The sequence below is a fragment of the Stegodyphus dumicola genome, chromosome 2 (assembly GCF_044657685.1).
Source record: "Stegodyphus dumicola isolate Sdum_Otavi_A_Nest chromosome 2, ASM4465768v1".
In the NCBI taxonomy this organism is placed as follows: domain Eukaryota; kingdom Metazoa; phylum Arthropoda; class Arachnida; order Araneae; family Eresidae; genus Stegodyphus; species Stegodyphus dumicola.
In genome coordinates this window covers 92101840-92114432 of record NC_140769.1, presented here as the reverse complement: position 1 = coordinate 92114432, position 12593 = coordinate 92101840, and the positions used below count along the sequence as shown (strand labels likewise).

Genomic DNA, 12593 nt, shown 5'->3' with positions numbered 1-12593 from the left:
GCTCTTTATTTCATAAATTACAGTTTGATATTTTTAATTGTATAATTTCTGCATGCCATCTAACCAGATTTAAATTGATGATCTATAATCCGGAAAAACTAATCCAGAATCGCCGAAGTCCTGACGAGTCCGGATTACGGACTTTGTACTGTATTAAACTTAAAGCAACAGCGAAAAGTCAAGGTGATACATGGCTTGATTGGAAGAAGAGAAAGAGAACAAACAGTTAGGTGATTATAATTTGCCGAGTTGCTCTTTAAGCGAAGAATCTTCCTCCTTTCAAATGGAAGCATTTTCGGAACAAAAATTTGCAACACAGTGCCTAAGGTCACTGATACTTATGTTTTGAATGAATTGAAAGAGAAAGAAATTTATTTATAAGATCTGAAATTGCCAGAGACAGAAATTAATTTCTTGCTACGAGCCAATGCAATTGGTGCTATTCTTATAGAGCAGTCTGTGAAATTGAACTGTGGTTTGTATTTGCTAAATACTGACTTAGGAAATGTTTTGATGGGGAAATGTAATACTTCTCAAATGAAAAAAGTAAGGACCTGATTTGTAATGTTATAGCTTTGCAAGCGAATAACATATCAGTCAGTGAATTATGAAGGTTTGAAACTATTGGGATTTCAGACCTTGTTGAAAATAAAAAGAAAAACATGGAGTATGCTAGGGTAGTAGAGAATTTTAAAAATCGTTTTAAAGTCCTACCGGATGGTAGATACGAAGTGTGCTTGCCTTTTAAATCAGAAATTAGGGAATTAACTTCTAATAAAGAAGTAATTTGGAAGCTTCACCAAGGAATGTGCCACAGCACAGGAGCTAAATTAATTTTGGATGAATATAAACATGTATTTCAGAAATGGGAGAAATTGGGTGTTACTGAAAGGGTTACAGATGACACCGAAAATGTTCATTTTCTATTTCACCAGCCAATCTTTAAAGGCAATAGCACAAAAACAAAAATTAGACCCATATTTGAAGTATTTGCTAGAAAGAGTGGAAAATGTTCTTTAAATGATCTTTTATATAAAGGACCTAATTTGATAGAGCTCATTCCTGATGTTGTTGATAGATTTCAAAGTTATCTGATTGCACTTTTAGCTGAAAGTGTTTTTATAGTTGGCTATAGTGCTTGAATGATGATATTTTTTAGTTTTTCTATCCTTCTGAAAATGAGGAAATTGTCTACAGACATTGTAAAGTAGTGTTCGGTGTCACATCGAGTTCATTTCTACCGGCAGACCAAATTTCGTGTTTGCAGTTTTTAATTCAAATATGTCATTTGAATTAGAAGAAATTGCTTAAAAATTAGAATCTTCGTTTTTAGTTCTTATGCAGATAACTGTGTCACAAGTGTTTTAGACGCGAGAAAACAAGAAACATTTATTGAAAAGGCTCAGCAGATTATTTCTTGAGGGTGCGTGAATTTAAGAAATTGTGAGAACAATGTATATAGTAAATTTGTATCCAAAAATAAAGGTGCTTACAAATTACTTAAAAGAAAGACTGGGAGAAAATAAATCGATTAGCTGAGGTTCAACATATTATTTAGAAGTTTCTCCCTCCCATGGCAGGCTAGTAGGACTGACATGTTAGAACTGTGAAAAAGCTCCTTAGAAGATCTTTAAGAAAAGTTGTTATAACTTACGAAGAGTTAGTGACAATAATATGTGACTGTGAAAGAGTCGAATTCTTTATCTTTTACATAATTATCAGAAGACACCAAAGATCTGATTCCATTAACTCCAGCTGTGTTCTTAATCAACAGACTGAACTCAGAAGTTGCAGATATTGCTGAGGTTGATGGTAACAGTTTGAGGAAAAGAATAAAGTATTATGATAAGTTAACAGAACGTGTGAGATAATGCTTTAGAAATTAATATTTAGAGCAACTCATCCAGATGCCTCAACAAAATCTTCAAATATATTGTATACAAGTCAGCGACATTGTCCTATCAGGATATCATTTCAAAAAGTGCTTAGACTGGCCTTGAACCAGTTATCGAATTATTTCCAGAGATTGACAGTCAAGACTTGCCCATGAAGCCTGTTCCTAGAGAAGTTTCTTCTTCAAATGATTGGCCAGCATAATTGCTGGATCCAGATAATGACAATTCCAGAAAGTCTCCAAAGATTATGACCCGATCTGGTCATGCTCTCAAGACACCACAGAGACTAAATTTAAGTGACTGCTTAAAATAGCTATCCAGCAACTCAAAAGGAGGGAGGATATGTTACGAATGGCATCATTTCACTCACCAAACCGAATAAGTCAAGACTGATATCACGTAATGAGCTGTTATGTTTGAAAAATTTAGAATGTAGCAATGAGATATAATTTCCTTAGTACGTAGTCAGAAAAATGTATGTTTAATGTAGGTTTTCATGTAATTAAATTGCATTTTGTTATGTGCCATATTATGTCTTCATTTTAGGAATAACCGATGTAACATTGGGTAGACGTATTTATCGTGTAACTTTTCAGAGCTAGCCTTCATTGTGAGATGTGAAACACATAAAATCACAAAATCAGTTACAGCTGAAAGAAGTGCCACATCCAAAAACCATCAAAGCAGCTGCTGGTATATACAAAGATAATGTAGAGACATGAAGTATGAACTGTTTGTATCAGAAAACACCTTCCTTATAATGAACATTTTCCGCAAACAATATCTGAATTTCTCAATGAACTAGCAGCAAAACTATATGAAGGCAAGAAAGGTAAAAATATATTTCAGGATGCCCCTTGGTGAAAATTAGCAATTGGCCAGCAAGATACAATTTCAAGATGGTTGCTACACAAAACCAAAATAACAAGTCAAAGAATTGCACAAACTTGTTGTCCATGTACACATCGATCTATTTTCACTTAAAAAAACATCAGAGAATTGCACAAACTCGGCATTGTGCACTCCCTTGATTTTGTGCAGATACACATCAATCTATTTTCACTTAAAAAAAATCAGGAGAATGATGACATCATATAATTTTAAAACGAAGTTACTCATCCCCAAAACTGAACAAAATTTGTAGCCATTCCAAGCTCAATAAACTGCATTTTAAATCACACAATGAAATAACATAAAAAAGGAAATACATGTTATCACATATATGCACTACAAAAAGAAAATATAGACTTGTCATATTTAGAAATTTCTGTGCCTACAGTCTGTAGCACACAAAATTCCTTAACAGCATCCAAAAACTTTCTAAAATTATCTGAACTAGAATATGCATACTGCCGTCACCACATAAATTCATAAAAATAAGAGTAAAAAATGTCCTCCATAGTGCCGGATTGTCAATGGCATTTCTTGCATGAACCTTTCTTGTGACAAACCCATTCAAAGCCATTTGAACGATCTTTACGTTCAACCATACACGTTTTTTTCTACTACTAAACCTTCATTTACACACCAGTCAATTAACTTTTTCTTCCTTTTGTTCCAAATCATACATTAATCTCATCACATACAGCCATTTTACTGTATACAGCACAAAATAAGCAACATACTTCCTAACTGACATCCAATGCAGAATTAAGCCCTTAAAAATATTTTCCCATCAGTCAAATTCACCGCAATCACATAACCAATCATGTCATAATAGGGTTTCCACAACATTCAACTACTCAGCTTACCATAAATGAAATAACAATTTGGAAATAAATGAAGCAACTTGCCGATAATCCAAGGGGCACCCTAAAATATGACTAACTGCAAAAAACACTTGTCTTTTGAAACCCATAAACACAACAATGGATGAATCTACATGGAAAATAGCCCAAGATACCAAAGGCCTAACCAGGCTCCTGGCACTAGGCCTAACCACTCCGCCATTTGTTTTCATTTGAAACTATTAGTTGAGTAGTGAATTAAGCAGTTGGTGTACCAAATTCAGTGTCTTTTTGCTAGGTGGGAGCAAAAGTTAACTTTCAGTTTTGTACACTAAAATTTTGCCTTCCTGCCCACTGGTTGTTTTTACACAAAAAGTCTAATTTTTGAAAGTAAATTTTTTTAAAACTGTTTTTAGCTTTTTAACTGTATTTGGTGTTATATGTTTTTCTGTGTTTTATAGTTTTTATTGAAGATGTTTTGAGTTTTTATGCATTTCTGCCTTACAGCAAAGTGAGCATAAATTGGTTAAGTAAGATATATCTCTCTAATAAAATTCGAGGAAATAAGTTCAAATGAAATGCAGCAAAAAAATGTGTATAATTTAATGGGTCATACAAGTCATGTCGTGTCCACATCAGATTTTTAATTATATACACATTCCCTCAAAAAGTTTTACTGTACAATTCAGTGACATGCAAGTAGCATAAAATATCTCAATCTACATAAAGATGTAGAACTTTCTTTCCATACATAATAAAAATAACACTGAATTTTTTGTTATTATTTAATTTTGTAAACTGGTATATAATGTGGAAGGTATAAAAGACACATTTTAATTAAAGCAGGAATTGTTTTCAAATAGTGATAAATTCTTCAATATTTTTAGAAAAAATTAATGTAAAGAATTAAGTACACACCATTCGTTCCCTTTTTCCACGATGGCCTTTGCGTGGGCTTGTGTGGTCTTTGCTCTGACTAAAAAAAATTGAACAGATAAAAGTATTTAATATAAACAGGATATAAATAAATATGCATTAAAAGAGACATAATGTATAAAAAAAGTTTATTAACTACCAAATAAACACAGAGAAATATTTAACTCATGTTCCCTCTTATTTCAAATATCTGAAAGCTTTGTCTCAATGCATTACTCTTTCAATAATATATAAGTAAACTATCAATATAAACATCTGCATAATAAAATATGATACATATTCCTTAATCTGTCAACAGATGCAGAGGTACCTTTCCGTAATGCATCTGCCATACATATCGGCATGTGGGTGGGTGTATAACAGAAAAGTACTATGTGTATGCATGTATGTGCCATCTATGACCTATTCTTATAACTAGAAAATATTTACACTTAAAAAGGCCTGCCAAAATGCATCGCAGGTACATAATAGAAAAGCATCGATGTATAAAAATATGTAAAAGGAATATGAAATTTACTATACATTTCAAGAAAACATATATAAATTACAGATCTAAATCTTCCTTTTAACTATATAAAAGTATGTCAAGTACAAGAATTTAAAAATTATGAATTAAATTTAAGTACATCCTAAAAAAATGATAAATCATTTTAAGACTTTTATCTATACTTATAAAGTTTATCTTGATTAAATAACTAACAACAGAATTTTCAGTAAAGCATAACAAATAAAATATTTTTTTTTTCAAAAACATTTGGCACTGACAGCCTCCCTGATGGTTAGTGACACTTGACTGTCGTACTAGAGGGCCTGTGTTCGAAATCCAGAGAAGGCACAGGATGTAATTTGTCCATCTCTTCATAGAACAGTCACCCACCAGTTAGGTGCATCCATAATAAACATGTGAGGTTTTATCCATTTACTTTTAACTAATAGTTAATTTTTAGTGCTTTCCTGTCACTCTCTTTTCACTCTTTTTTCAGAAAGAAGTGCTATTTAAGTGAAGCTTACACAAGTTATTTTTAGAGCATGTTCTGCTTATTTCAAGCCATGTTCTACCGTGACTATTAGCAGTTTGATTTTGTGGGACTGAGTGCTTCTAGCCATTTGGCTTGTCTGATCAGTTTTCTACAAATTAGAGTCTTTCCTGTGCGTTTAAATTATCCTGTGAGCCATTAGGCTAACTAGTACATTTGAATTCGTTTAACATTATGTATTTAAGTCAAAGAATCTCTAAGGAGAAGAAGTAAAGGTTTCCCGAGGCAAATGTGGCTCCGTCAGACTGAAGAGACACTGTGTATGTCCCTGAAGCTTATTTTAAAGGGGCGAAATAGCAGGCAAGAAACTGGCATGTCGTCAACCATATTAGCAATCTTTTACCGCATTGTTTGAAGAGGTTCTTTGAAAGTTTTTTTCAGTTCTTTTCTCTAGTTATTTAAGCAGATCATAAGATGGATGTTTCGCAAGGACGATCACCGGAATTCACCCGATTCTCTTTCTGTGAGGTAAGCTTGCTTTTTTTAATTCGAAAGCCTATCATACATTTTAAAAATTGATTTTGTATAGTACATTAATTTTGATTTCCAAGCTCCAAAAATATTATGTCTCATTGTATAACACAGCAGCTAGATTTTCATTCTTAATATATTAACTTTGCATTTTAGCATTACGACAAAATGAGCGATCACGAATAAATTTGCCATTTATAATAATGCGGCAGCTAATGGCATGTATGATTGCATAAATTAATTTTATTAATAAATTGTATTATGCTTCAGCTTTACATTTATGCTATAGATTACTAAATAGTTTATCTGAGAAAATTTATAAACTTATTTAATATTAGTGGCCACTGAAGATTATTTTTAATTTAGTATATTGATAGTTATATACAATTTTTCGTATTTCATGATTATTTTTGAAAAATTTATATTCATTATTATAAAAATATAATTTTGATTTCTCTCAATATTTGATGTGGTGTGGTGAAAAACAGACTAACTCACTCTGTCTTTTACTTAGCAAACAACCCAAATCCTGGTATCGCTGTTGTGTTTGTGGGACAACGTCTCAAAAAACACCAGACAAAATATTCTTCAGATTTCCTAAGGATCCTATTAGGTAAACCATTTCTAAGTTTAAAAGAAACTAAGCTTTGATTATTATTAATATATATATATATCTCAATTTTTGATAGAGAAGCAAATATTTCATGTATTTGGAATAATTTAAATAAATAGCTTGTTTTTTCCATTAAGTGTTCCTCATCATAGACAAATAGTTCAGTGTTCTGTAAATATCCAAGATAACTGTGCTTGTGATACAGTTGCTCCCAAAAGTGTTTATACACTTTAAAAACTTGTAAAAAATGCGCTGTAGCCCGGAATTGAATTTGATTATAAAGCCCAATATTTTCTCATATCTCGAAATGATTTTGAATAAAACCAAATTTTTAAAAAAATTTTTTTCTTTTAATATTTTAGAAGATAATTTTTGTAATTTATGTATTACAAGCTTGAATGCTGCAGAATATCCTACAAAAACTGACAGAAATTTAACTGCAATATTTCGTAATAGTGTCTGCAGATTTCTTTAAAGTGCACGAAGATTTTTGCGAGGTAACTTTTTTGTTATTCTCCCCAAAAGTTTTACTGCATTCTTATAATACTTTTATAGAGTTTTGCTAAGATAAATTTATAGATATTAAAAAATTCTCACAGCACTATTTCACTGAAACTCATAAGTGTACGAACACTTTAGGGAACCACTACATATTGGTGTGAATAAGGAAGGAAACATTTTAAAGATGCACTTTACGAACAATGTGTACTTTTTATTGGTGCCTTATCCTTTTTTAATCATATTGTTAACAAAACTGTACAAAGAAATGCTAAATTGTTTAACTAGATACTATGACCGGTAACTACAATTTAACACAATAACTGCAAAATTATTGGTTTCCGTACATCAAAATAAAATTAGATGAAATGAAATCATTTCAGAATTTGTTACTAATGTAAAAGGAATTTTTAACAAGGTTAAATTTCTAATAACACTGAAAAGAGGTTCTTTTAATTAAAGAAAATAACATTGTTTTTTTGTTTTCATAGATCAAAATAATAGAGAATTAGTATAAATATGTCAGAAATGTAATAAATCATATTATATACATGAATTTTTCCTTAAATTATAATTTAATGTTTGTTCTTAAAAAATATATAACCCTTCTCAAGATTGTGTAACTAATGTTTTTAGTTTGCTATTTTTCTACTAACACTGAAAATGGATTTATTGAAATTTAAAATATAAAATTAATGTTTTTCATTTTTATAGATCAAAACAATGGGCAGCCGCATACAGTAATCAAGACTTGTTAAATAAATCACCTACTGATTTGTATAAAACTGCACAAATATGTTTGTCACATTTCAAAGATCACGATTACTGTTCACCAAAGATGCGATATTTACATTCCTGTGCAATGCCAACAAAATTTGAACAAACAGGTATCTACAGTGTTTACTGTTATTATTTCAATATGCTTAACAATAGCACCATCTAAGAAATAACTCATCAATAATAGTGGACCACCTGTCATGTTATGCTCAAAGAATACTGTGCAACAAAATTGATGGTTTGGATCGCCTGTCATGTTATGCTCAAAGAATGCTGTGCAACAAAATTGACGGTTATTAGTCGAAATATTGACTGTTACTAAAATTTTAAGTTTTGGAAAAGATCTCACAGATTGTTTTAAATTTCTGAAAAATTTGTTTATATTTTTATTATGTTTAGTAATTACTTTTGAGTTATATTTATTATTATGTATTGATTTTTATGTTAATTTTTTTAATTGTGGTCAGATATTCATAATGTATTTCAGTGTTTTCAATTTATTTAGAGGTGCTTTTAATTGTTCTTTAATTTTGTTTTCTGTTTCAGTTTGTTATATGCAAATTTTGCTTGTAAAATTTTAAATATGGATTCATAAAAATTAATTATGTATCGTATGATATGTTTTTTTTTTTTTTTTTCCCCTTTTTTAAGCTTACAGAATTAAATGTACTCATTGGTGGAATAATTCTGGATTAAAGAGATTTTTTGGCAAAATTAAAATTATGTAAAATCCAAGCATACAGCATTTTTAAAATTATTATATGTATAGTGAAGGTGGAAAATAGGCATTTCTTGTAATTGCTATTTAAAAGAATTAATTTATAATTTCATAATTTGAAACAATCTTCATCAGGATGAGCTGCAACAATATTTATTTGATTCAGTGGATTATTTACAAAACTTCTTAATACCTATAGGTTTGATTTTCAAGTTAAGTATTTAATCTTATATTAATAAATGTGAGAAGTATTGAATATTTTATGAACAAAAAGAATGAAATTAGTTATTTTAGAAATTTATGTGCAACTTTTATAAGACTTTTTAAATGTAATATTGTATTTGTTAATTTAAGTGAAATGCTTTTGACTCTTGGTTTTCATAATGGTCATTCCAAATAATTAAAATTTCTGGTTTTTTTTTAAGTTGAGGTCAGATAATTATAATGAATTCAGTGTTTTCAATTTATTTAGGGGTACTTATAATTGTTTTTAATTATTTTTTTTTGTTTCAGTTAGTTATTATGCAAATTTTGCTTGTAAAATTTTAAATATGGAGTTATAAAAATTTATTATGAATTGTATGGTATGTGTTTTTTCTTTTTTAAGCTTACAGAATTAAATGTACTCATTGGTTGAATAATTCAAGATTAAATAGATTTTTGCAAAATTAAAATTATGTAAAATCCAAGCTACAGCATTTTTAGAATTATTATATGTATAGTGAAGATGGAAAATAGTCATTTTTGTAATTGCTATTTAAAAAAATCAATTTCTAATTTCATAATTTGAAATAATCTTCATCAGGATGAGCTGCAACAATATTTATTTGATCCAGTGGATTATTTATAAAATTTCTTCCCAGGTTTTAATAACATCTGGAAGGTTTTATTTTCAAGTTCAGTATTTAATCTTATATTAATAGATGTAAGAAGTATTAAATATTTTATGAAAAAATAATGAAATCACTTATTTTAATAATTTATGTGAAATTCTTTAAAAGGCCTTTTAAGTGTAATTTTGTATTTGTTAATTTAAGTGAAATGCTTTTGGTTCTTGGCTGCAAAATTTGCTCATTGTTTTCATAATGGTCATTCCAAATAATTGTCTAAAAAATTTCTTGGTATTTGTGAAGATGCTTAAAATTATTTTGCATATTTTAATTGCAGATTTGTTAGAAATCTAACATCACGGCAGTAGTTAATTTTGTTTTCTATTAATTCTGATGTTAGTTATAAATTAATGCTAGATATTGTATCAAAAGAATAACAATTATGTGAGTTTACAGAAAGAAGGGTTAAGGGGAAAAAATAAGGAATATAAAAATAATAAAAATTATTTATTTATTCATCTTATTTTCATTTATTTTGCAATTGAATTTTAGGATGTTCTATGCGAAACATCTAGACAATTAAAGATTAGAAGATAAAAGATCAGCTACACAATTTATCTGAAATGTATGAAAATAAAATATTTTGAGGAATTTCAAAGTAAAAAAAATTACTATCTCCTTGGACTGCGCTATTTAAATTCCACCCTGCGCTGCTGTTTCACTGCATAGCCGTGGCTCCTCGATATAGCGGCGCAGAGGCGAAACAGGTTTACATTGCGTCTATGGAAGCTTTCATTCTTTTCCTTAGAGATCCTTTAATTCTTTGTTTAAGTTACACCGGAAGTGTTGGCTTGTGTAAATCCAAGTCGGGTCACAATGTTTTTTTTTTTTTTTTTTTTTTGTGTGTGTGTGTGTTAAAATAAAAGAACTATTTATACCTTTCTTTTGACTTCTAACTGTAGACACACACTGTTTAAGATATGAAGATTATTCCTCTGTAGTCTTTCTGGAGTTTACTAGTTTATGAGAGTTACTAGACTGACACTCTAGAAACAGGCCACCGCTTCTGACCTTAGTAGTGGTCAATGCCTATAAGTGGCTTGAGCCCGCCATTTGAAAACAAAAGAAATTCGTGTACACTTCTGTTATTGAGACTGGAATAAAAAATGCAGGCATGTATGCAGACATATAACGGAACATTAATGAGTGATAATACACATAATTGTTCTTTTACGAGGGTTGGAACTTTAATAGTGGCAACTATTTATTTGCAAGGAATACAAAAGTGATTCATGTCACCATGTTTTACAGTCCTTCAATATAATTGCCAGCATTGTGTACAACGCGTTTCCAACGATGTGGAAGTCACAGAATACCTGTAGCAGCACCTATTTTGTTAATAGTTTGAATGGACCGGTCTACTGCCGCAAAAATCTCAGGAACAGTTTGGAAGCGAGTGCCACGAAGTGGTTCCTTCATCTTAGGAATTAAGTCATAGTCACAAGGGCTTAGATCTGGGGAGTATGGTGGATGGTAAAGCACTTCCCAGCCCCATCGCTTGAATAAATCAGTCACAGCTTGCGCTGCATGCGGCCGAGCATTGTCATGCAAAGTGAGAGGAGCACTCTGCAGAAAGTGTCGCCGTTTTTTTCTCAAAGCTGGTCGGAGATAGTGCTCCAAAAATGAGCAGTAATACTGCGCAGTGACAGTCTGCTGTGAGGGAACGGTACGCATTAGGATGACACCATCACAGTCGTACACAAGAATCACCATCACTTTCACATTGCTGGGGTTCTGACGAAACTTCAAACGTCATGGTGACCCGTGATGACGGTATTCGTTTGATTAGCATTTCAGTTCTGGTTGGTATGATCGGGCCCAAGTCTCATCAAGCGTAATGATACGGCGTAAAAAAGCATCTCCTACGCGCTCATAGCGCTCCAGGTGGGTTCAGGCAGCATCGTATCGTAGCCATTTCTGCATTTCCGTCAATTGATGCGGAACCCATCATGAAGCAATTTTTCTCATGGACAGGCATTCCTTCAGAATGTGCAGCACAGTCGTATGCACTAATCCTGTTTGTCGGGCAAGCTGACGAATCGTTTTGCGGCGATCACTGTCCATTAGTGGGGCAACAGCTTGCACGTCTGCATCGCTGACACTCGGACGACCTGGCCACAGCACGTCTGCCACGCTTTCGCGTCCTTCATTGAATGCTTTCACCCATCTTGCTACGGTTCTGTAAGGCAATGCAGATTCCCCGCAAGCTTCTTGAAGCCCTTGATGACACTGTCGTGCTGTACAACCTCTGGCACATTCAATTTTTATCCAACATCGTTGTTCTTGTTTTGAAAACATCCTGACAACACTTACTTTAGACCACGAGCTAATATAAGGATCCATTCTTCGCATCACTCTGTATGCGCGTGATGTAGGCAGGACGAGTCTTTTTGCTGAGAGGTAAGGTAGGTATGCAATTCACGTGTGGTATACGCGATATTCTTTGGTTTTGTTGCGTAGTGTTTTTTCAGCTGTGTTGCCACTATTAAAGTTTCAACCCTCATATTTCAAGACTTTAAACACTAACATTCAACAGATGGTCTCTGTTCTTCCTGTATTTCTACAAAAACTTCTCCTTGGGGTGTCCATATTTATTGGCAGTAATGCAGATGCAAGGTGTGCTCCTTATCACAAACACTAAAAATATTATAATTGTAATCTGAATGGATGTCTCTGGTGAAAGTACGGATTAAAGAAAAATAAATGTGTTATGATATATTCTCATACTACAGAGTAAAATTTCGAGTTCCTTTTTAGCAAGGCTAAGAAACAGATAAACCTTATATATACGGCATATGAGCCACTCAATACTCACAATGTTGAGAGTTAGAACTCTTGAATCCTGTGCACAAAGGGATTCTGCTCCCATGTCACAGTCTCAAGTTCTGCCCCAGAAGCCAACGTAGCATCTTGCATCGCACTTTTTATCTGACTCGTAGATGTCGTCATGAGCAAGCCTCTGATTAACAGCAAAAGCACTGAACAGCTGCACACAATCAATCACCAGTGGCTTCTGGGCCATCGCTCCCAT

General features: G+C 32.1%; 1 protein-coding gene across 2 annotated transcripts in view; it reads right to left on the bottom strand.

The window, feature by feature from the left end:
- LOC118205886 (uncharacterized) overlaps positions 1–12593 on the bottom strand; it is a 65542-nt gene that overhangs the window by 33119 nt on the left and 19830 nt on the right. The window contains exons 1-2 of one of the 2 annotated variants that reach the window (XM_085810903.1): positions 10441–10580; positions 4541–4598 (exon numbers count right to left, since the gene is read on the bottom strand). In XM_085810903.1, the coding sequence (XP_085667029.1) occupies positions 4541–4543 (3 nt within the window). In that variant the 5' untranslated portion in view covers positions 4544–4598; positions 10441–10580. Of the gene's footprint in view, positions 1–4540; positions 4599–10440; positions 10581–12593 lie in introns of those variants that run through there. The other variant, XM_085810902.1, reaches the window with a different exon arrangement.